Genomic DNA, 26,531 nt, shown 5'->3' on the forward strand with positions numbered 1-26,531 from the left:
TCTATCACGACCCGGGCTTTATGTGTCACTGTGTCTCCTGGGTGTTAGGGCGAACAGGTAATATATAATACAGCTGTCCTGCCGGTTTCTGCTATGTGCCTTAGAGTCCCACAAAAGCTTCGGTCTTCCGGCTACCGGTGTCTGCGCTCAGTCAGGGATGTAGCCCAGTTGCAGCTATTCTCCCTTGTTGTCACTCTCCTGTGCTTCACTCTCCGGCACTTTAGCTAAAGGCTGTTCTTCCTTCTGTATCTCGCTATTTAGGAGCTACAGCACCTCAGGCTGTATGGCCCCTCACCCATCCTTCTGCCTCAGACTGCTCCAGTCTACTGTCTGGCCCCAACTGTCTAAATCTTCCCAACTGCCTAGAAACAGCCTAGCAACTAACTCCTCCTCCCGGCCAAAGAGAGAGCAGCTCCCCTGAAGTCGGGTGTAGAGCTCCCCCTTCTGGCCTGAAGTCAGAATGGTGTTGTATGTGCTGATTACCTGTTAAATGGATCCTTCCCTGCTTCCAAGCGTGATATCTCTCCCCGTGAGGAAAGCAATGCCACTGTAACAACCGGTTACCTGGGATGTTACACTGGCAAGTTTGAAAATGGTTAACACATCTTTTAACTTTAGTTACAACATGTCACATAGCACATTGCCATTCAGAATCCTATTGGTGTCTGAGACATCTAATGGAAATCCCTGCTTGTCCTCAGGTTTTCTCTGAGTATGTTCTGCTGATTTGCATTCTGAGCAGTAGTTTTGCCTTCAGACAATGTGTGATTGTCTAGTGTAAAAAGAAAAATAAGTATAGAATTCAGTGCATGGTAGAGTATTGCATTGTAGTATCTGAGCTAAGAGAGGGTCACAAGCATGTCTGTCAGAATGTGATTATTAGATGGCTTCCATTCTTTTAACTATTCTTTTCTTCAAAAAAGTGTCAAAAATAACCCTACATGTTATTCCTGTACCTTCATTCTTGGTCAGCATATGAGATAACAAACACTCACTTCAGTAATGTACATGTTGCCAACAAAGCATTGTCTGATCCTCATGCCTAAAAGTATGTTCTCCAAAAACCCAAGAGGCTCAGAATAGGGAAGAGACTTTTAATATTTCAAATCACTTATAAAGGCGAAGTTGCCAACAATAACAGATTCAAGGGAATCCAGGATCATGTTTCAGAACATGGCGCACAACCTCCACTCTAAAAATAGTAGAAATTACAGATCAGTAAAATAAAAATTATATATAAATAGAAATTCCTTTTGACCGCATAATTGCCAGGAACAGCACTGTCACGTTTTGGACGAACGTGTACAGAAGATCAAAACCAGGGCAGTTATGGAGGGCAGGTGACTGCATATCAGCCAAGATGTTACATCGTAGGATTGGATTAGAAACGGTGTTTATTCTCCAAAATATCTATCAACTATGCAGGCGGAAAATACGTATGCAATATTGGATTGCTGCTCTTAAAGCGGATGTGTCACCAGTATAGTTTGTGCTATTCACAGGACCTGGTTCATCAGCCTTACAGGTATATGTAATCTGAGGCTACTGGACAGGAACGCTATAAACCACCTCCTACATGATGGCATACCCAAATTCCTTTTTTGATAAGCTGGCCAACTAATCAAAAGAAGATCCACGAATGCTGTCTGGCAAGTGACAGTTATTAGGGCTCCCCTCTAATGACCACAAATTCCCGACTGTCTCTAGTCACAGCCTTGCCGTGCACCCAAACAGTGGTTTACCCCCACATATGAGGCATCAGCGTACTCAGGAGAAATTGCCCAACAAATTTTAGGATCCATTTTATCCTATTGCTTATGTGAATATGAAAGAATTGAGGCTAAAAGAAATTTTGTGTGAAAAAAAAGTACTTTTTCATTTTTGCGGATCAATTTGTGAAGCACCTGAGGGTTTAAAGTGCTCACTATGCCTCTAGATGAGTTCCTTGGGGGGTCTAGTTTCCAAAATGGGGTCACTTGTGGAGGAGCTCCAATGTTTAGGCACACAGGGGCTTTCCAAACGCGACATGGTGTCCGCTAACGATGGAGATAATTTTTTATTCAAAAAGTCAAATGGCGCTCCTTCCCTTCCGAGCCTTGCCATGTGCCCAAACAGTGGTTTACCCCCACATTTGAGGTATCGGTGTACTCAGGAGAAATTGCCCAACAAATTTTAGGATCCATTTTATCCTGTTGCCCATGTGAAAATGAAAAAATTGAGGCTAAAATAATTTTTTTGTGAAAAAAAAGTACTTTTTCATTTTTACGGATCAATTTGTGAAGCACCTGGGGGTTTAAAGTGCTCACTATGCTTCTAGATAAGTTCCTTGGGGGGGTCTAGTTTCCAAAATGGGGTCACTTGTGGGGGAGCTCCAAAGTTTAGGCACACAGGGGCTCTCCAAACGCGACATGGTGTCCGCTAAAGATTGGAGCCAATTTTTCATTCAAAAAGTCAAATGGCGCTCCTTCCCTTCCGAGCCCTGCCGTGCGCCCAAACAGTGGTTTACCCCCACATATGAGGTATCAGCGTACTCAGGACAAATTGGACAACAACGTCCATGGTCCAGTTTCTCCTGTTACCCTTGGGAAAATAAAAAAATTGTTGCTAAAAGATCATTTTTGTGACTAAAAAGTTAAATGTTCATTTTTTATTTCCATGTTGCTTCTGCTGCTGTGAAACACCTGAAGGGTTAATAAACTTCTTGAATGTGGTTTTGAGCACCTTGAGGGGTGCAGTTTTTAGAATGGTGTCACTTTTGGGTATTTTCAGCCATATAGAACCCTCAAAATGACTTCAAATGTGAGGTGGTCCCTAAAAAAAATGGTTTTGTAAATTTTGTTGTAAAAATGAGAAATCACTGGTCAAATTTTAACCCTTATAACTTCCTAGCAAAAAAAAATTTATTTCCAAAATTGTGCTGATGTAAAGTACACATGTGGGAAATGTTATTTATTAACTATTTTGTGTCACATAACTCTCTGGTTTAACAGAATAAAAATTAAAAATGTGAAAATTGCAAAATTTTCAAAATTTTCGCCAAATTTCCGTTTTTTTCACAAAGAAACTCAGAAATTATCGACCTAAATTTACCACTAACATGAAGCCAAATATGTCACGAAAAAACAATCTCAGAATCGCTAGGATCCGTTGAAGCGTTCCTGAGTTATTACCTCATAAAGGGACACTGGTCAGAATTGCAAAAAACGGCAAGGTCATTAAGGCCAAAATAGGCTGGGTCATGAAGGGGTTAAAGGAAATGGGCATGGCCCAGCTTGCAATCCGAGGATCAGATAAATTAACCCCGGAGCAGCCAGACGAAAACTAGCCGACGCCAATGCGCAAACAGTGGTCAAAAGCGGAATTACCGCTGTCTGTCAGACGACCTGGTCTGAACAGTGTCCGACATGACAATTTTACAATGCAATCTGCATTCATTATTAAAAGGAACCTGACTGCTGACCCATGCTGCCTGATCCAAAGGCATCTTGTATCAGGCACTTGGCTGTATGATCTCAGCCAGTTATGTTTAACAGAAAAACAGACTTAAAAAGCCTTCAAGGACCGAACTGCATGGGAGTCTGTTCAAACAGGTGGGTACCCAGTGGTTTCTCACCTCCCACTGAAAGTGACTAACAGGTCTCTCCCTATGCATGTATGCAGGGTGAGACCCATCATTTAAAGGGAATCTGTCACCCCTTTTTTTCGATTTGAGATAAAAATATGGTTCAATTGTGCATGAGCTCTGCATTACAGCAGTACCTTTCATATCCCCCGATTCCACACCTTTGCTGAGAAAATACCTTTATAATCTCTCCGTTTTCCTATGTAAATTACCCCGGTCCGGTCCAATGGGCGAGGCCTATTTGCCGTAACTCCCCACCCCCTGCCTTGCTCTATGCATTAATTTTTCTTCTTTCCTGCGTTGGCGTTGTTTTCCTGCGCCTGCGCATTGAAGTGGCCTCTCTCTCGTGCGCAGTATGTTTTGCCCAACAGTGGGCAAAGCGTAAAAATCATTATTGCGCATTGCTCCATTTTACATTACGTTCTGTGCCCAGGAAGTCTTGCCATGCAAGGGGGCATAGAACGTAATGAAAAATGTGGGCGCATGAGCAATAGTGATTTTATGCTTTGACCACAGCTGGGCAAAGCATACTGCGCAGGCACTAGTGGCCAATTCAATGCGCACGCGCAGAAACTGTACGGGATCTGTGCTATTCACAAATCTCAATACGTTGAAAATGCTGAGGAGCGGGGGGAGAGACGCGAATATGCCCCGCCCATCTGACCGGATCGTGGTAATTTACATAGGAAAACGGAGAAATTACAAAGGTATTTTCTCAGCAAAGGTTGGGAATCGGGGGTATGAAAGGTACTGCTGTAATGCAGAGCTCAGGCACAATTGAACCATATTTTTATCTCAAATCGAAAAAAAGGGGTGACAGACTCTCTTTAAGGTGATCAGGCAGGTAGAAGCCACCGGGAACCCAATGGTCCAACTAGTAAAGCGTGTGTCTTGGTCCACGGACAGCTCCTAAGGTAAGCTTTCCTCTGAAACGCAACGTTTGAGAGTCAAACTTACATGGCTCAAGTCATGCAGCAAGTGTCAGGTTCCCTTTTAATAGATCTCTTAGACCAACGAAACATGAGAGCTTACTTTGAAAATTCATGTCTGAATGGCAGTATGATCTTGATATTAAGATGAGAATTTGATTCAATTTCGCCTACCCTGTCTAACTAACATTCATAAAGTTTTACACAGTAGATACACCAATCTCAGCAGGTCTATGTAATAATACAACCAGTTTGCATTGTGAAGTCTTGCGACAAATCCACCTTTCGAACTGTAAAGGCTTGTTGATATGTAGTATTTCTGATCCTTTTTTTTTTTATGCGTCTTACAGTAATTGAACAAGATTTCTAAAATCCAATTTGCAGGATTCGTTTTTTCCTTGCGTTTTTATATTATTTATGCATGTTTTAGAACACGCAGCATTTCAAGTCTTTCATCATTTTTACTGCTGTTTTTTGAAGTTGCAGCAAAAATCACTGTAAAAAAAAAAAAGCAACATAAAGGCATCAAATCCACACCAAAAAACTCATAAAAATTGCATAGTTTCCACTGTGGTATTCTTGCCAGAAAAAATGCATCAAATGAGCTTTGTATGAACATGTACTAGTACTGCAGATGTAGTCTAAAAACTAGAAATTTGTGCTTCCTTAATGAAAAAGATTATGCGTGTACATCTCTCCAGTCCCTGCTTGTGCATGTCTTGTATTGTGCCACGTCTTGGTACAAAGTTTCCCATTGATAATAAAAATACGAAACTGCCTCGAAGGTTCCCCCGATATCCCTTGACTGCTATGAACAGTGTGCTGTGTTCAACATGTGTGTGCTGTTTTGCTTTGTACGCCTCATTACATTTTCTCATAAAAGTAATAATCACAGCACTTCCTATTTGAGTGGGCATGTAGTGGGTAATCTGTTGAGGGTTTCTAAAGAAAAAAAATTCTCAAAGTTAGGTCCAAAAAGTTAACACAAAAGTTGTTTTGGTCATGGAACATAGAAGTTAAAATATCATCTTATTAAAATACATTAGTTATTTTAGTTTTCTGTGCACTCACCTTGCCTTGTGTTTAGGAGGAGACCTCCAATGAAAAAGATCTGTGCACACATTTGCCTTTGGAGCTTACAATGTTTATTGCTATTATATATCACATTGTACTAAAGTCTTATAATAAATGTTTTCTCCCAGGGTGTTGGTAAACCAACTCTTCCATTGTTTCTTAGTTATAAGCGCAGCAACTGGAGAAGACAAGGTCTTGGAGCTCCAAGAACAAGAGCACCTGGCACCATGACAAATTCTAAGTGCAACCAAATAATCCAAAATGCGCAATTCTCAGGGTAAACTCGATATCCCTGAACTAGACTGATATCCGGCAGCCCTGGAAGAAGAAAGCCAGAAATGTGGGAAGAATCTGTTAGCTGTTCTTAACTGAAGGGTTATGCTAATGCAGCCACCACTTTGCTCAGTGAAATATCTACATCTTTCCAGATGGCCCGGGACTTAAAATTGAGTCAGAAAATCAATATTTCAAAGCAGAACAGGGATATTCTACTAAGCTGCAACAGAAAAATATGCTAGTAGCCTGTATTAGCAGTCCAGGTCTTCTGTTGTAAAACCAGCAGTCGGTGTCACCTTTTTTATGAGAAATTTTATGGATAGCATTCCTGAAATAGAGAAGAGCTGGGCTCGCCATTCACCGGATGGTGGTGAGTCAGGATAGAGTTGATTATATTGCCTAGGCCTATAGAATACCATCTGATAAAGATTTTGTTTGTCATTTGATGCTGATCTACTCTCTGAATGTACTAAAAATCCACCATAATTTAATTCTGAAATCTTTTGAAGGGCAAATTATTACTAAGAGGGAGAAACAATTTCTATACAATAACCATTTCTAGCATTTTTTTACCACCTACCAAAGGTATATAAAAGTACTCTAACTTCCAGTGTGTCCATCAGGGATATGCTCTTTAACGTGCAATTTGTCCCACTTTTTGGATTTACACTTCCAGAAATATCCTAATTAAATATTACACCCAGCTGATTAACAAACTGGAGTCCCTTTGTTCAGAAATTAGGAGTAATGTATGCTTTCTCAAAGCTCATGCCAGTGCGCCCTACTCAAGCATATCCCATGAGAAAGATCTGTAAGCTATCAAGCTTTACTTACCTAAAGTTCAATTTATTCCAGCACACCAATGCAATTTTTTGCTTGAGGGTAATAAATTTATCCTGTATAACAACATATTTTAATTCAATACTTTACTTTTCAATCAAATTAGAGGCTGTTCCATGGGTAACAGATTTGCACCTTCATATGCAAACCTATATGTGGGGTTATTTGAGGGATACTTAATCTAAAACAACAACCCATATACTCACAATATAATTTTGTATCGTCGCTCCATTGATGATTTATTCTTTTTGTGGAAAGGGAATGAGTCCGAGACTAGGAACTTTATCAGGGGACTCTACAGCAACAGGTTTGGGCTAACTTTCACTTACCATTTTTCTGCAGCTCGAATTAAATTTTTGGAATTAATGATATCTTTTGACACTTTACAGGCACCTATAAACTTATCCTTTCCTTAGGAATGTCGATGTGTATTGATTTTGGGAGTGCACTTTATCATGGCTCAGAATTCTACCAGCACAGACTGTAACACCTTAAAGACCGATCAGTTTTTAATTTTTGCGCTTTCAATTTTTCCATCTCTTCTTCCAAGAGGCATCATTCTTAATTTTCCCACTGACAAAGCCATGTGAGGGCTTGTTTGTGGGACTAATTGTACTTTTGATTGACACCATCAATTTTATCATACAGTTTATTGATAAATGGTTAAAGGTTCCAAGTGGAGTGAAATTGCAGAAAAAAAAACCACGCAATTCCACAATAGTTTTTTTGAGTTATGTTTTTTCGGTGTTCATTCTGCAGTAAAAATTACCTGGAAATATGAGTGTCGAGATCAAGTATGATTATGAAGATACCAATCTTTCATTTTTTTTAAGTGGTGAAAAAAAAATGTAAACATTCATTTTAAAAAAGTTCCTTTAGTCGCCATGTTTTGTGAAGGCTTGTTTTTTTTTTTGCTTGGTGTGCTGCTGCTGTTAGGCATTTTTATTACTGGTATATATCTTTATAATATAATAATATTGTAGGCATTTGCTCTCTTAGTGGAGCGGACTCTGCTTCCAAGCCCCTTCCAACTTCCAAAGTCCCTGACACACTCCATGACTGATATAATTCAACACATACCAAGAGGAGGGAGGGTCCTGCTCCCAAGCTGTGAAACTCAGACTCACATATAACTCAGGCCATGGAGTAATCATGGGTATCCTATTACATAACTAGCATGTCCTGTGTAGTGACCCTATAATAAGGAAATATCTGCCCAATAAACCGCCACCAAAAATCATGGTCATGTGAACAGCCCCATAAACTGTCATAGATACGAGTTCTATCCATGAAAAACATGGATAGCACTTGTACATGACAATATGATGTACGAATGAGCCCTATTCCATGGAACTTACTAGCTTTTAGAAGACTCTGAAAACGTGAAGCGAAAAAGTCAGGAGCTTTGTTCCCTACACTGGTCCTTTCCTGTAAGGACTCGCTGACTCAAGCCATTATTTTATCTTCCGAGAGAATCGGTTTGATTATGGTAATGACACTCCGATCAAACTCTGATCAGAGTTTGAGCCAAATGTCAGTTTATTGTGATCCGAATCTCTCTCATGCTTCCTGTGACCCGCTGCCACTCTCCCTACATCTTCTGAGACCCTCACTCAAGTATATAAACCGAGGGGGAGTGTTTTCAGCACAAAAAAAAGTGCTGAAAAAACTTGACTTATACTCGAGTATATATGGTATTTTGTATCTTCTAGCCATTACCTAGCAGTGCACCTGTCTTCTGTTGTGTTGAGTGCAGTCATGCCACATCACATTTTTTTGTCTTTTCTTTTTTTGCAGTCAGTAATTTTATATTGTGTACTAATATATATGTATTGTTGCCAATGAACTACAAACTTGACACCTGGATTAGTGACACAGTGGATAACACTGATATATTGCAAATATTAGAATTCTGGGTTCAAAACCAGCCAGAAGAATGTTTTTTTTTTTCAAGAAAGGTAGTTTTCATGGGAAAATGGAAAAAATGTATGTTTATTTTAAGGAGTTTTAAAAAATAACTGTAACCATTGTAGAGGTTTTCTCTCTAGGGTAGCCACTTGGAACACAAAGCCACACTTTTTTTTCACAATAGTGTTTATTTCTACTGGTTGTACAGTAACAAAACCATAAACGTAAAGTCCCTAGCCTTGTCCGGGAGTTAACTAAACAATATAGTCCCTCGTTACTCAGATACGGCAGAGCTGTTCCAGTTCGGTTATATAAAAGTGCCCTCATCCATAACAACCAGTGATAGTGGCAGTTTGATGCCCGCGGCCTATGCAGTCTCTTCTCAGAGAGATTCTGGCTTGCCTCCAGCGCCAACACAACCCACACTGCTCAGCTTCCCCCAGCTGACCGACCGGTGAACGCATGGCCCGATTCTAGTCATAGCTATCCAGGTGCACCAGACCTGTAGTGCTACCATTTTACCCATAGCCTACCTGGCTTTGCTTTACCAAATAGAAAGCTATACAGTATATTACTTAAAACATTTAGTGTGCATGCATGCCAATGAGAGTAGCAAAATTATGTTTGGAGGATTCATATTTTCAGATTCTGAATTGACAACCAATGTGGAACAACAATGCAATAATTATTTTCACATGGATCCTACTCAATCCTGATAGAACCTATTATTCTATTATAGGGTCTGTCAGTTCTAGCACTACAATCTTTTATACACCGCTCAACAACTGTGTACTTTGTATAGTGACAGAGAGCTACTAATCACTGAAGGGGGTGTGGTTGGACTATGAAGCACAGGGACAGTAGTCCTGCAGTGATTAATATCCTGTCTATAAAGCACTGATTTTTATTGAAGCTGCAAAGCACAGCCTAGAAAGTGACACATTACTGGAATCCGGGACTCTGCTCAAACATTATGGTGCTTTCAGATTACATAGAAAATACCTGCAGACAGATTCCCTTTAAAAGGTTAAACACTATCTATAAGACACTATAGATTATTTGAGACAGTTCAACGTCCAAGCTTGTTTAACCCCTTAACGACCACCGATCCACCTCTTAATGGCGGCAGTTAAAGGTACTTATTCCTCAGCGCCTCTATTTAACTGCGCTGAGAAATAAAGGTATATTGCTCTCCAGCGTCGGAAAATCTCCAGGGTCTCGGCTAACGGAGGTAGCTGAGACCCCGGAGAACATGATTCGGGTCGGTTTTTACCATCCCCAGTCTTGTGATTGCCATTATACACCAAATAACGGCGATCGCAAAAAAAAATGTCTGATTTCCCATTCATTTCTCTCTCCACTGATATGATCTAGCACATCAGAGGAGAGAGAAATGGGGTCCCCCGAGACCCCCTGGTACCTCGGCCATCAATGCAATGGACCCTCTAGCTCCGTCCCCCTGGCCCTTCACGTCATCTTCCGGCATTCGGCAACAATAGGAAGTTTTTCCTATTGGTTCATTTTGATCACTGTGATAGAACCTATAACAGTGATCAAAATAAAAAAATAGTAAATGAAACCCCCCTTTGTCACCCCCTTAGGTAAAAATATTGAAATTAAAAAAATGTATTTTTGTTTCCATTTTTCTGTTAGGGCCAGGGTTGGGGCTAGGGTTAGGGTTGTGTTAGAGCTAGGTATAGGGTTGGGGCTAGGGTTAGGCTTGGGGCTAGGGTGGGGGTTGAAGCTAGGGATAGGGTTGGGGCTAGGGTTAGAGTTGGGGCTAGGCTTAGGGTGGGTTGTGGTTAGGGTTGTGTTGGGGTTACGGTTTGTTGTGTTCGGGTTAGGGTTGTGGTTAGGGTTGGGATTAGGGTTAGGAGTGTTTTGGGGTTTGGGCTACGGTTAGGGCTGTGTTAGTGTTGGAGTTAAAATTGAGGGTTTCCACTGTTTAGGTACATCAAGGGGTCTCCAAACGCGGCATGGCACCCGCCATTGATTCCAGCCAATTTTGCTTTCAAAAAGTTAAAAGGTGCTCCCTCCCTTCTGAGCCCTGCCATGCACCCAAATAGTGGCTTCTTTAATGTGGTTTTGAGTACCTTTAGGGGGGCAGTTTTTAGAATGGTGTCACTTTTGAGTATTTTCTGTTATATAGACCCCACAAATTCACTTCAATCGTGAGGTGGTCCGTAAAAAAATGGTTTTATAAACTTTGTTGGAAAGGTTAGAAATCGCTGGTCAACTTTTAACCCTTATAACGTCCTAACAAAAAAAAATATGTTTCCAAAATTGTGCTGATGTAAAGTTGACATGTGGGAAATGTTATTTATTAACTGCTTTGTGTGATATTTCTCTCTGATTTAAGGGCACAAAAATTAAAAGTTTGAAAATTGCAAAATTTTCTAAATTTTTGCCAAATTTCCATTTTTTCATAAGTAAATGCAAGTCATATTGTACATTTTTTATCATTAACATGAAGCACAATATGTCCCGAAAACAACAACCTCAGAATCACCAGGATCCATTGAAGCGTTCCAGAGTTATCACCTCATAAAGTGACAGTGGCCAGAATTGTAAAAATTGGCTTGGTCATTAAGGTCAAAATTGGCTCGGTCACTAAGGAGTTAAATTCTAATTCTAGTACAGTGTTTACAAAAAGAAACCGAATAAGGTGACATACAATACATGCAAAAAAGTTCTAAACTTAAAAGCGAGAGATGCAAGAAAATGCACAAACGCTTCTGTAGACGCTCATCTGCAGACAATGGATGCACACTTAGACCAAATATGACCCCAACATGTGAACCTGACCTCAGGTTAGCATCGTCAATAATCAGAACCTCCCACTCCCGTCTCCAAGACTTTACACGTGCTGCGCCGACTCTTTGGAATGCACTACCTAGGTTAATACGATTAATCCCCAATCCCCACAGTTTTAAGCGCGCCCTAAAAACTCATTTGTTCAGATTGACCTACCGCCTCAACGCATTAACCTAACCATCCCTGTGTGGCCCATTAAAAAAAAAACAAACATAATCAGGTTCCTCGCATCATGTTCTCATACACTTCATGCAGTTAATAGCCTCTGTGTCTGTACTGCTACATACTTAGGCAGTTAACTGGTTCATGCAGCTTTACATGAACACCCGAGCCTTACACTATGGCTGGTCCAAATAACTAAAGCAATTGTTACCATCCACCTCTCGTGTCTCCCCTTTTCCTCATAGGTTGTAAGCTTGCGAGCAGGGCCCTCATTCCTCCTGGTATCTATTTTGAACTGTGATTTTTGTTCTGCTGTAATGTCTATTGTCTGTACAAGTCCTGTCTATAATTTGTAAAGCGCTGCGGAATATGTTGGCGCTATATAAATAAAATTATTATTATTATTATTAACCTATTGGTCTTTATCACAGCTTTATTTTTGTACTTTCAGTACTAGGCTCAGATTCCTGAATCCATTTAGCAATGTTTTAGGGAAATGTGTGATGTGGTTTGGTGACTGGACAATGAAGTGAAGCCGAGGAACCATGAATAACACAGGTCAACAAAAAAAAATTTTCTGGTGTCCAAAATATTTTAATGAATTTGGGGTATTTTTGGGGTGCTGATTCTGAATATGCTATCAGTTTTGCCAGATTGGCTCAAGTTTTTGAGATTTTTGGTATCTTATTTATAGCACTTGTTGGTAAATGCGACGCATCATCTCATTAATTTCTTTGGATTAGTACTTGAACTGAGCAGTTCTCAATATAGTTTTGTGTTAATTAGTGTTCTAAAAGTTTGTTCATAGCTTGATTTTTGCACTAACTTTATGTTGTTGTCTGTTTTCCAGTGAAAAGCATGAACTCATCAAGAAGAAGTTGTCTTAACGATCCAGACTCATTCTGTTACATTTGTGATGAATACACACTGCCAAAACATAGAAGAAACATAACAGACTTCGTAAAAAAAGTGTATTTTGCCTATTTTGGGGTTATGCTTGGGGACCAAGACAAGTTTTGGGCACCACACATAGTGTGCAAAGCATGTATCGAATTATTACGAAAATGGAGCAAAGGACAAAGAAAAAGCTTCAAATTTGGTGTTCCAATGGTGTGGAGAGAGCCAAAAAATCATCATGATGACTGTTATTTATGGTAAACACAGGTACAGGCACATCTTCACAATGAGGGACAGGCCTTCTTGCAGATTCCATGTTACTCCCATTTTCGTTTCTTATGCTTATTGAATCCTTGCACTTGCACTGCACAGAAATAACAGTCATCATGATGATTTTTTGGCTCTCTCCACACCATTAGAACACCAAATTTGAAGCTTTTTCTTTGTCCTTTGCTCCATTTTCGTAATAATTCGATACATGCTTTGCACACTATGTGTGGTGCCCAAAACTTGTCTTGGTCCCCAAGCATAACCCCAAAATAGGCAAAGTACACTTTTTTTACGAAGTCTGTTATGTTTCTTCTATGTTTTGGCAGTGTGTATTCACCACAAATGTAACAGAATGAGTCTGGATCGTTAAGACAACTTCTTCTTGATGAGTTCATGCTTTTCACTGGAAAACAGACAACAACATAAAGTTAGTGCAAAAATCAAGCTATGAACAAACTTTTAGAACACTAATTAACACAAAACTATATTGAGAACTGCTCAGTTCAAGTACTAATCCAAAGAAATTAATGAGATGATGCGTCGCATTTACCAACAAGTGCTATAAATAAGATACCAAAAATCTCAAAAACTTGAGCCAATCTGGCAAAACTGATAGCATATTCAGAATCAGCACCCCAAAAATACCCTAAATTCGATGAAATATCTTTGGCACCAAAAATGCTGTTGACCAGTGTAATAAATAGTTCACTAATCATCCCTAAATCCCCACTAATATAGGAGGGAGAGAATATTTTTGGGATAACCAAATGTCGGTATGTTCCTCTTGAAGTCTTCACTAACAAGACTTGAAGTGTTTAAAGCCGTACTCAGATACTGGGAGTCCAATATACCCCCATCATGCAATAAAAGATCTCTGGCCAGATCAGAAATAATTTATCTCTGTACAGATATGTTGTTAGTTGTATATAATGATTTTAGCATTTTTCATTACAACTGGCGTGAAATATTGAGCACTATACAATTTGTATACAGTTAGACTGAGTATAGTTGGTTTTGTGGGATACTGACAAATTCCACGTAAGGTGTTAATTTTTTCTGCCGGTCCCATAAGTGATGATATCCTTTGAGTGGCGATAGTGGTCTGGGGACTTAAACTAGACCAGTCTCTTAATCAATGCCAGTTATATGACCCAGCAAGTTATATAGAAGTGATCTGTTCTGTGGTGATGTTGGTTACAGCCCATGTGTATGACTTTTATATTGTTTTATAATATTCCTTGCCTTTAAAAAAAAAAAACATTTAAGGAGAATTTGTCACCAGGCTTTTATGGCCCATCTGAGAGCAGAAATCCTGCTTCTAATTTGGCGTCTATTACTGGGCTTCTTGCTTTAGTTTTGATAAAACACTACATTATCTGCTTCAGCTCTGCTAGTCCTCTCAACAATAAACCTCCCTCATGTAACTATATATATATATATATATATATATATATATATATATATATATATATATACACTCACTGGCCACTTTATTAGGTACACCTGTCCAACTTCTTGTTAACACTTAATTTCTAATCAGCCAATCACATGGCGGCAACTCCGTGCATTTAGGCATGTAGACATGGTCAAGACAATCTCCTGCAGTTCAAACCGAGCATCAGTATGGGGAAGAAAGGTGATTTGAGTGCCTTTGAACGTGGCATGGTTGTTGGTGCCAGAAGGGCTGGTCTGAGTATTTCAGAAACTGCTGATCTACTGGGATTTTCACGCACAACCATCTCTAGGGTTTACAGAGAATGGTCCGAAAAAGAAAAAAAATCCAGTGAGCGGCAGTTCTGTGGGCGGAAATGCCTTGTTGATGCCAGAGGTCAGAGGAGAATGGGCAGACTGGTTCGAGCTGATAGAAAGGCAACAGTGACTCAAATCGCCACCCGTTACAACCAAGGTAGGCCTAAGAGCATCTCTGAACGCACAGTGCGTCGAACTTTGAGGCAGATGGGCTACAGCAGCAGAAGACCACACCGGGTACCACTCCTTTCAGCTAAGAACAGGAAACTGAGGCTACAATTTGTACAAGCTCATCGAAATTGGACAGTAGAAGATTGGAAAAACGTTGCTTGGTCTGATGAGTCTCGATTTCTGCTGCGACATTCGGATGGTAGGGTCAGAATTTGGCGTAAACAACATGAAAGCATGGATCCATCCTGCCTTGTATGGAGCATCTTTGGGATGTGCAGCCGACAAATCTGCGGCAACTGTGTGATGCCATCATGTCAATATGGACCAAAATCTCTGAGGAATGCTTCCAGCACCTTGTTGAATCTATGCCACGAAGAATTGAGGCAGTTCTGAAGGCAAAAGGGGGTCCAACCCGTTACTAGCATGGTGTACCTAATAAAGTGGCCGGTGAGTGTATATATATATATATAAAATCTGATTATTCCTTCCTTCTGTCATTGATTGACTGCTTTCTGCTTATGCACAGTATAGGCATAGAGCTGTCAATTATTGATGTGGGCGGGGTTACACTTGCTTTTCATTGAATGGACTATGAGATAAAACAATGATCATATCAAAACTACAGCAGGGAGCCCAGTAAGTGACTAAGTTCGGGAATTTGGAAAATGAACCTGTTGACAGTCAATCTCAGTGTGGTATAGCTAAAAGAGTATCTGACTGCCTAGATGATGAGCTAGAGTTGCAGCATAGAACAAATTGCTATGATTTGGGGAATTTAGAAAGTTATTTCAGCGTCTAATCCACCTGTGAGGTCAGGATTAACATTGCTGTGAGAATGTGTTTGCCCACTTTCAGATGTCTCCTATTATTACATATTTGTCACACTCAGTATTTTCTTATCTTTAAACAAAATGTCATATTAGATAAAGGACACATGAGTGAACACACAGGGCACAGATTTTGAATTATTACTGCATGCGATCTCCAGCTTGATTATGGGTAACACTAATATTCCAATCACCCCATTTCACATTCACGGGGGTTCCACCAAATTGGTTGGGGTCCTCATAGGCTGCCTTAGGTTGCAAATATAAAATTTTGACCCCTAACATAAAAAAATGAGATTACTTCACTTATGTTAGTATAATCTTTATTTTACTCACTTATTTAGCGTTTTTAATTCCTCATTGCTTTATACACCATGTTCCAAATTATTATGCAAATGACATTTTTCTCGGATTTTCCAAAATGGTCGTGCAAATGACAGTCAGTCTAATAAAAGTCATCACCCGTTAGATTATACATTGAATTTTGTTGAAGAAACCTCCCCATGATAACAGTATAATCTCCAAAATGAATAAAACCTCAAAATGCACTGTTCCAAATTATTAGGCACAGTAGAATTTCTAAACATTTTGATATGTTTTAAAGAACTGAAAATGCTCATTTGTGGAATTTTCAGCATTAGGAGGTTTCATTCACTGAACAAAAAAGCTATTTAACTCCAGAACATCCTAACAGGCCAGGTTACATGTTAGCATAGGACCCTTTCTTTGATATCACCTTCACAATTCTTGCATCCATTGAACTTGTAAGTTTTTGGAGAGTTTCTGCTTGTATTTCTTTGCATAAAGTCAGAATAGCCTCCCAGAGCTGCTGCTTTGATGTGAACTGCCTCCCACCCTCATAGATCTTTCTTTGATGATACGCCAAAGGTTCTCTGTAGGGTTGAGGTCAGGGGAAGATGGTGGCCACACCATGAGTTTATCTCCTTTTATGCCCAGAGCAGCCAATGACTCCGAGATATTCTTTGCAGCATGAGATGGTGCATTGTCATGCATGAAGATGATTTTGCTCCTGAAGGCACGTTTCTGCTTTTTATACCATGAAAGAAAGTTGTCAGTCAGAAACTCTATATACTTTGCAGAGGTCATTTTCACACCTTCAGGAACCTTAAAGGACCCTACCAGCTATTTCCCCATGATTCCGGCCCAAAACATAACTCCTCCACCTCCTTGCTGATGTCACAGCCTTGTTGGGACATGGTGGCCATCTACCAATCATCCACTACTCCATCCATTTGGTTGCTCGACACTCATCAGTAAACAAGACTGCTTGAAAATTAGTCTTCATGTATGTCTGGGTCTGGATCCGGGTCCATGTATGTCTGGGTCCACTGCAACCGTTTCTGCTTGTGAACACTGTTTAGGGGTGGCCGAATAGTAGGTTTATGCACCGCAGCAAGCCTTTGAAGGATCCTACACCTTGAGGTTCGAGGAACTCCAGAGGCACCAGCAGCAAATAACTGTTGGCTGGTTTGCAATGGTATTTTGGCAGCGACTCTCTTAATCCAATGAATATGTCTGCCAAAAACCATCCTCATTATGCCTTTATCTGCATGAACTCTGTCTGTGCTCTGTTCACAGTATGATGATCACTCTTAAGTTTTCGTGAAATATCTAATGTTTTCATACCTTGTCCAAGGCATTGCACTATTTAACGCTTTTCAGCAACAGAGAGATCCTTTTTATTTCCCATATTGCTTGAAACCTGTGGCCTGCTTAATAATGTGGAACATCATTTTTAAGTTGTTTTCCTTTAATTAGAATCACCTGGAAAACTAATTATCACATGTGTTTAAGATTGATTTCAGTGATCCCTTGAGCCCTGAGACACAATACCATCCACGAGTTTATTTGAAAAACAAAACAATTAAATCTTTATGACACTTAAAAATCCAATTTGCATAATAATTTGGAACACAGTGTAGACTGCCTCCCCTCCTTGTCTCCATTAGGGCTCACAATCTTAATTCCCTATCAGTATATCTTTGGAATATGAGAGGAAACCCACAAAACATGGAAGGAATTGAACCCAGGACCCTAGCGCTGCAAAGTAACAGTGCTAACAACTGAGCAACCATACTGCCCATAGGATGAAGTAGGAGAATGAAATGGGTTGTCCGGACTTAGGCTACAAGTCTGCAGTTACTCTATGTGACTGCAGACTTGCTGGGAGGAGGCGGTCATGTGACCGCTATTATGCGATTTGCATATTTTCAGCCACAATCCAACTGGACTGTGTCCATCCTCACTTAATACACTTGTATTGAGAGAGTTTGCACCGATCTTCGTGGCACGTGACTGTATGTATGCAAATCATATACTTGTAGTCATGCGCCCGGCGCTCCTGGCACAGTGCGCAGAGAGAGACTACAGACTTGTAGCCTAAGGCTACTTTCACACTAGCGTCGGTACGGGGCCGTCGACATGCGTCGGCCCGACGTACCGACGCACGTTGTGAAATAAATGCACAATGGGGGCAGCGGATGCAGTTTTTCAACGCATCCGCTGCCCCATTGTAATGTCTGGGGAGGAGGGGTCGGAGTTTCGGCCGTGCATGCGCGGTCGAAAATGGCGGACGCGACGCACAAAAGAAGTTACATGGAATTTTTTTTGTGCCGACGGTCTGCCAAAACACGACACATCCGCCATACGTCGCAATGCATCGCTAATGCAAGTCTATGGAGAAAAAACGCATCCTGCGGGCAACTTTGCAGGATGCGTTTTTTCTCCAAAACGACGCATTGCGACGTACGTCACACGACGCTAGTGTGAAAGTAGCCTATGACTGGACAACCCCTTTAATATAAAGTGTTGGTAAAACGGTTAAAAGTCTCCTTTCTCGGTTAAGGAGTCAGTCTGTAGTGAATGGCAAAGTCAGAAACAGAGTATTGTGACAGAGCTATGCACATTTATGGGGAGTATCCGCACAGACCTAATGCTGGCTGGAAACAGGGACTGAGGGCCTCTTACTTATTGGTCTCACATCTATCATATTTTTACAACCTGTCTAATTGACAGCTCTTTAAAGTAAAAAGTGAATTCTCATGGGATGACCCGTTTCACATTCACTTTTTTTTTTTTTTAGTGCATATACTGTAGTTAGTCATATGAAAAGCAACTGCCCCTTAGCGTAAATGTGCCCCATTGTGATGTGTAACAGACATGTAATACTAGGCAACATCTGTTGTAAGATATGCATATTACTTATAATTGTATTTTCTTATTCTGCAGCATGGGTATGAGTCATGATGATGACCACCCATCTTGTGCTGGGCGTTCACACATAATGTCCGGAGAGTGGATTAAAGGTCGGAGTCCAAGCGATCTCTCATGGTCAACCTGCAGTCGCGAGGAGCTGGAGAACTTCCTGAAGTGAGTATTGGATACTCTTCTACACATATATCCTTTCTTACCTTTGCTGTTTGCTCGACATATCCTGCTATGTATGGCACAAGATGACCAGATTTTAAAGACAAAAATAAGGTTTTTAAATAATCTGTCACAAGATGCCTATGCTATATGTGTCTCCATGTACAATAACCTTTTTTCTGGTCATGTTTTTTTACCCCTCAAAAAACAGAGATCCATAAAATATAAAAAGCACAATCCTTTATCAAACCATATGTAAAAACATTAAAAAAAACAATGGCACTTAAAGGGGATCTGTCAGTAGTATCTACCCTCATAAGCAATCTATATGGGCATATAGGCCATAGGAAGCTGAATAAAATGACATCTTGATATCTGTGATCTGATGTCATATTCCACATTTTTCCTAAATGTAAATGACCTCTTCCAGCCAATGAGGAGGATGTTCCCTGAAAGATAACTCTGTCTCCAGAGCTTATTTCAAATGAAGGGGGAGTTACCAGTGTGAGACAAGTAACCAACACAGAACAAGAAAAATGAAATTTGTCTTCCTGCAAACACATTTTCTGCAGCTCTTTCAGCTCTGCTGTACTGCAACCTTATTGCAGCCCTGTTTGTCTGTGAGATATAAGCTGAAGCTGAGAGGAATCTGCAGAGCAGATGTGTCCGGTATAATCACACACAGCTCTGCAGTGAGATCAGGAGAGCAGAGAGCGGCCATTACACATCACACTGGTAACTCCCCTTCATGTAAAACAAGCTCTGTGGGCAGAGCTATCTTCCAGGCAGGGTCCTCCCAGAGCCTGGAAGAGGTCATTAATATAAAGTAATAAAAGATGATTTTTCCACAACAAGGCATCTGAAATGAGGCACACACAGGCATCAGTCTCCTCAGCAGTGTATAACCTGTAAGTCCATATTAATAGTATAGGTAGGTCAAATGTGGTGACAGATACCCTTTAAAGGGGTTGTCCACTACTAGGACAACCACTTCCTAAACTAAATGTTTGTCCTCAATAAAATAATAAAGCCTATACTCGCCTCCTTGCAGGCAATAAATGCCTAAAGTCTGGATGTGATGCGGTGGAATGACATGTGATGCCGTTAATCAATCTTCGCTGGCATCACTGTCTCCACCTTTGGACAAACTGAACATGAAGAGGAAGTCCGGGCTGCAGATGACCCCCGCCTTCCTCTTCATGTTCAATTTGTCAGAAGGAGAAGACCGTGATGCCAGCGCTGATTAATTACTCACAGCACCACATCACAGCCCCAAGAGAGAGACCACAATGCAATCATCAATAAATAAATAACCTACCATCATCTCTCAGGCAGAGGTCAAAGGCAGGCCATTTCTGCCTTTATCAAAGACCATTCTTTATTTTAAATTAGGCAGAGAAGGAAAAAAATGGTTGTTCATAGGTCATCATCATTGAAAAAATCCAATTCAGAAGGGTAGAATATTGTGGTTGTGGATGCAGCAGTATGAAATCATATCTTTGAGACGTTGCTGCTGTCTCATCCCTCACCAAGCGCCTTGGATGGACGTAGCCAGTAGCTGTAAAACACCAAGTGGGTGAAGTTGCTGAAGAATTGTTGTTTTCTGAGGTGGGACGGTATAGTCCCAAAACACTTTGCTATATGAAGTAATATTTAAGATGCAACTCAGATATTTAGCAGCTCTTGATTTCTTTTCAGCAGCCTCCTGTATCGGCTAGTCAGTCTTTCTTCCAGACACAGTTGATATCTACTTACTTGCCTTTGAAATAAGGAGAATGACTGAATGAAAAGCTAATAGCTAATCAATGTATGTCAACATTTTGTTAACATATTGACATAAAGACATGAGTATCTGATCCTTGCTTTGCTGGGTAAGGTGAGGGATACAATTCTTTAATACTGGTAGTTTCCACATTGTATTCTGGTCGCATTGTATTGTGCCGAACCTCAGTCATTTGCATTTCTTACAGGTCCAAAGTGAGCTCATGTCTGCTAGTGACAGACCCTCGCAGTCATCATGCCGTCAGGCTTCCCCACAAGCTGCCCGGGATGCATTATAGCGCCAGTGAGCAATGCCAGATCCTGTTTGGCAGCAACGCCACCTTCTGCAAAAACATGGAGGTGAGAGAGTAAAGGAAGGGGCCATGGAACTGTTGTTGTAGTGATGTGCCTTTATACATTGACGTTTCAATGTCACTTGTTTTTTGGTCTTGTGTGCTGGCTCCCATATTTGCTGTCTTGTGCTACTATTATGAGTTGGATTAATGTGTTGAACTAGACATTTAGGAAGAAGTGGAATTGTAATATAAAAAAAACTGATGTGAGTCATCGATATGGCCCTGGTATTTTGTGGTATTCGACTGCATAAAAAGCTATGACTATTCTAAGTGGCACATGGCAGCTGGGTGCCCCATTATAATTTCGAATTGTGGTTCAGACTTTTCCAGTTTTAATGGCTCCCACATTGCTCTTTCCCTTCCCAAGATATATATCTTTCCTGTGTCTTCTTTTCTTAGTAATCCTTTCTTGTTTTCCGTTGTACTTTCCTAATCTCAGCCATTTTGCCTCTTTCCACACAGTTAGGTTCTGCAAGAGACTAGTCTAAAGAATCCGATGTTACAAGTTACCTCCACAACATTCACAGTCTTCTTCATAATCATTGTAAAGATCAAAAAGCAGTACTTTCCTAAACATCAAGAGGTTATCTGGGCTTTCTGTATAATTTGTATGAGTACCTAGCATTCAGAATGCTGACCGTTTGTAATATACTCCCTGTCAGCATTCTGCATGGTGTCCTAGATATCACACTTAGGGCAGAGACAGACTCCCGCATTTCTTGTGCGAAAATCACATCGTAAACCCCATACTGGCTGTTGGCTCTCCTGACCTGAGCTTGACAGCTGCATAGAAATACATCTTACTGTCTTGGTCAGGTCAGGAGAGGTGCCAGGCCAGTGCGTGCAGTGCGATGCGATCCTGGCACGAGTTATACGGCAGTCTGACTCAGCCCTAAGTCTGATGAGCAGCTCTCTCCTGATTCTGGAGGAGCTGCTCACTCATCGACTAGAGTTTTACTGTCTGCCAGAGACTGGTCATAACAGCCCCCAGTCTATACTAGACCCCCCCCTCCTGTTCCAGACTCCTGTGTTGCACACAGTGCAGGGCAGCTGGAGAAGGATTCAGCTGATTGGATGAACCAGAAAGGAAAAGGCTTCTACATAGACAAGTATAATGTGCAATGTCCATCCATGCATCCCTCCATCTCTCCCTCCCTCCCTTTATCCATCCATCCATCCCTCATCCATCTATAAATCCCTCCTATATGTAAATACACATCACCATGGCATATGTAATGGATGTGGTGGAAACACTATGCTGTTTTCCGAGGAGAGCATGGAGGGGCGTGACTAGGTGAACATCTGACTTTGCACTTGAGCCCTTGATGGTGAAGTTAGGCTTGGCTCCCCATGAACATCAGGTGGTTCTCCAGGACAGACCATGGACGCATGGCAGGTGACCCCCAAGGGAGCAGGTAGGCACTGCCAGGAGCAGACTGGTGCTGCTCATGTAAAGACTGGCACAACAGGTGCAGGCTGGTCCGGCGGATATACAGACTGGCATGGCTGGTGTAAGCGAGTCCGACTGATATACAGATTGGCACGGCAGGTGCAGGCGGGTCTGGCTGATATACAGACTGGCACGGCAAGTGCAGGCGAGTCCGGATGATATACAGACTGGCACGGCAGGTGATGGCGGATCTAGCTGATATACAGACTGGCACGGCAGGTGCAGGCGGGTCCTGCTGATATACAGACTGGCATGGCAGGTTGTGGTGGGTCCAGCTGTAAGACAGACTGACAAGGCAAGTACTGGCAAGGAGGTTAGGGATAGACAAACACTAGCGGGTACTAGCAGACTAAGAACTAGCAAGCGTGTTTGGGAACAGACTGACAAAATTACACAGGCACCTCCATGAAGATGAAGCTGCCTTATATAAAAAGTGTCTCCCAGCCATTGGCTAGGGACACTTTAGGATGGCTCACGCGACCCCTTTAAGGAGGGAGCGCGCACACACCCACCCTAGGCACGGTGCCCAGCGATCTGTGTTTCTTGCGTGTACCCTGTGCAGCAGCAGAAAAGGAAGGAGGAGGGAGAGCTGGATGGGAGCTGCGAAGCTGAGTAAGTCTGCGTCCCTCCCGGGGAAGAGGGGCAGGGTGCAGAGATGCCGGCGATACAGTATATATGTAGATGCGCATCACTATAGACTCTTCACCTCACAGTACTCTTATGTCAGGGGTAATGTGGAGACATGTGGAGCTCTATCACCACTGTGGATGTGGTGTGGAGTGCAGTGATTGCGCTGCTTTCCATAAAAGAGGACACAGGGTCCCTGCTCTTATTTACAGTACTGGAATGCTGATGGCGGTCAGCGCAGGGGCAGATACTGACAGCCAATGAGTGTGCAGAGGGCGGTGCTGGACACTGAGGCCGGGCGGTGCCAGTTCTGGCTGTGAGGTTAGATAATAAAGCAGCGGGGGCTGTCAAGTTTGGTAGAGCCATGGGCAAACATGTTGTTAAATGTTATGTTGTAATGTTGCATATCACAATACAGCACAGAGTAGCTTAAAAAAATTGCATTTCGGACTCAGACAACCTACCGTAATTAATGTAGTTGTCCCATGTGGGACATTTATTGCACATCGACCAGATATGCTATAAGTGGCCAAGCTGTCATCAGCAGAGCGGTGGCCCTGCATGTGGAACTCTCTCAATTTATTTCTAAGGGAGCTCCGAATATTGCCAAGTGAACGTGAGGGGCAACTTTCAGAGTGGTAAATGAAGAGAAATGAGTGTGCATGGCTACCTTCATTCTTGACACGACACTTATTGGCCATTTATGATATATCCTGTCTGTTGATGTGCCATAAATGTCTCAGTAAGGACAGAGTCTTTAGGCACTTCAGTAAATCTGTTGTGGAAAGTGATTTGAGCATTTGCCATATTATTCAGTAGTATGAATACACCTCATGTGCCACATCTGAGAAGAATATCCATCCATACTGATATTGAGCAAATCCACTTTAAATGTTTTGATTACCATTTTTATTATTGTTGCACAAATCATATCAGCAAAAGGGTTTAAGGTTCTTTGTGAATCATTCTGAGAGAAATAGAACCTAATAAATCCTACAACAAACTGGAGTATAAACAACCCATCGGTATAACATAAGTAATGAATTTTATTATAAATAGAACAATACAATTAGGTACACACTACAGGGACAAGGTATACGCAGAGCTAATGTACAAAGGACGTACAACACTGAAAGTCACACCATGGGTATATAAGGCTGGCAGAAAAAACATAACATAACAGCTCCAAATACATATCAGGAGTGATTTGGTATATACTATAAAGTGCATAGTGCTTAATAGAGCAGTACTCATGTATGATATAGCTGCTCACCTAACCAAAATACTGAGCTGCAGACCCTCTACTCATGCCTGTCTTACCCATACATTGGTGCCAGTGTCCGTCCAGCAGCCCCGACGCGCGTGCGTCGTCAACTGAGCACTGGGAGGGTCGGCGGATATGATCAACGCATCCCCACGATGGCGGCACGCATGCGCCGGTAATTAACGCGAATGGCTACAGCTGTTTTCTGCCCTTTAAAGTGTGCCCAGATAATACACACAAACACGCCCCCCGAGGAAGCCGAACGCGAAACGCGCGTCGGGGCTGCTGGACGGACACTGGCACCAATGTATGGGTAAGACAGGCATGAGTAGAGGGTCTGCAGCTCAGTATTTTGGTTAGGTGAGCAGCTATATCATACATGAGTACTGCTCTATTAAGCACTATGCACTTTATAGTATATACCAAATCACTCCTGATATGTATTTGGAGCTGTTATGTTATGTTTTTTCTGCCAGCCTTATATACCCATGGTGTGACTTTCAGTGTTGTACGTCCTTTGTGCATTAGTTCTGCGTATACCTTGTCCCTGTAGTGTGTACCTAATTGTATTGTTCTATTTATAATAAAATTCATTACTTATGTTATACCGATGGGTTTTTTATACTCCAGTTTGTTGTAGGATTTATTTAATATTGGAGTTTTGTCCCTGTAACCTATGTCCATATTGAGGGTATATCCCTGTGTGAGGTTCTATTCTGATATGCATCAGTGGTATCTGTATTGAGAAATAGAACCTAGTAGCAAGTGATTGGCTCCAAATGAGATGGTCTTCTACTGGAAGATTCAAGGGAACCTGACGGCTAATACATGCTGCCTGATCCACCGGCACCATGTATCAGACACTGACGGCACGATTGCAGCCACATATGTTTAACTCTGGAATGCTATGGCATTTCAGAGAAAAGCATAGTTTAAAAGCCGCCGAGTCAAAGCGGACAGGAACTGCCAGTCAGGGGTGTGGGCCGGGTTATACAAAGGAACTGCCAGTCAGATGTGTGGGCCGGGTTATACACAGGAAGCTGTTAGTCAGGAGTGTGGCCAGGGTTATACACAGGAAGCTGCCAGGCAGGGGTGTGGGCTGAGTTTTACACAGGAAACTGCTAGTTAGAGTTGTGGGCCGGATTATACACAGGAAGCTGCCAGTCAAGGGTGTGAGCGGGGGTTATACATAGGAAGCTGCCAGTCGGGTATGGGTGGGGTTATACACAGGAGCTGCCAGTCAGGGGTGTGGGAGGGGATATACACAGGAGCTGCCAGTCAGGGGTGTGGGAGGGGATATACACAGGAGCTGCCAGTCAGGGGTGTGGGCAGGGTTATACACAGGAACTGCCAGTCAGGGGTGTGGGAGGGGATATACACAGGAGCTGCCAGTCAGGGGTGGGGGAGGGGTTATACACAGGAGCAGCCAGTCAGGGGTGTGGGCAGGGGTTATACACCAGGAACTGCCAGTCAGGGGTGGGGGAGGGGTTATACACAGGAGCAGCCAGTCAGGGGTGTGGGCAGGGGTTATACACCAGGAACTGCCAGTCAGGGGTGTGGGCCGGGTTGTACACAGGAACTGCCGCTCAGGGGTGTGGGCCGGGTTATACACAGGAAGCTGCCAGTTAGGGGTGTGGGCCGGGTTATACACAGGAACCTGCCAGTCATGTGTAGGCCGGGTTATACACAGGAACTGCCAGTCAGGGGTGTAGGCAGGGGTTATACACCAGGAACTGCCAGTCAGGGGTGTGGGCCGGGTTATACACAGGAACTGCCGCTCGGGTGTGGGCCGGGTTATACACAGGAGCTGGCAGTCAGGGGTGTGGGCCAGGTTATACACAGGAGCTGCCAGTCAGGGGTGGGGGAGGGGTTATACACAGGAGCAGCCAGTCAGGGGTGTGGGCAGGGGTTATACACGAGGAACTGCCACTCAGGAGTGTGGGCCGGGTTATACACAGGAACTGCCGCTCAGGGGTGTGGGCCGGGTTATACACAGGAACTGCCAGTCAGGGGTGTGGGCAGGGGTTATACACCAGGAAGCTGCCAGTCAGGGGTGTGGGTGGGGTTATACACAGGAGCTGCCAGTCAGGGGTGTGGGTGGGGTTATACACAGGAGCTGCCAGTTAGGGGTGTGGGAGGGGTTATAC

The 26,531-nt window shown here is 42.3% G+C and overlaps 1 protein-coding gene across 3 annotated transcripts in view; it reads left to right on the top strand.

Moving 5' to 3' along the window:
* ADAMTS17 (ADAM metallopeptidase with thrombospondin type 1 motif 17) overlaps window positions 1-26,531 on the top strand; it is a 383,062-nt gene that overhangs the window by 191,635 nt on the left and 164,896 nt on the right. For all 3 annotated transcript variants that reach the window (XM_077263365.1, XM_077263367.1, XM_077263366.1), the window contains exons 9-10: window positions 18,789-18,929; window positions 20,897-21,047. In XM_077263365.1, coding sequence (XP_077119480.1) covers window positions 18,789-18,929; window positions 20,897-21,047 — 292 coding nt within the window. The remainder of the gene's footprint in view (window positions 1-18,788; window positions 18,930-20,896; window positions 21,048-26,531) is intronic.

This window comes from Ranitomeya variabilis, chromosome 5, assembly GCF_051348905.1.
Source record: "Ranitomeya variabilis isolate aRanVar5 chromosome 5, aRanVar5.hap1, whole genome shotgun sequence".
NCBI classification, from domain to species: domain Eukaryota; kingdom Metazoa; phylum Chordata; class Amphibia; order Anura; family Dendrobatidae; genus Ranitomeya; species Ranitomeya variabilis.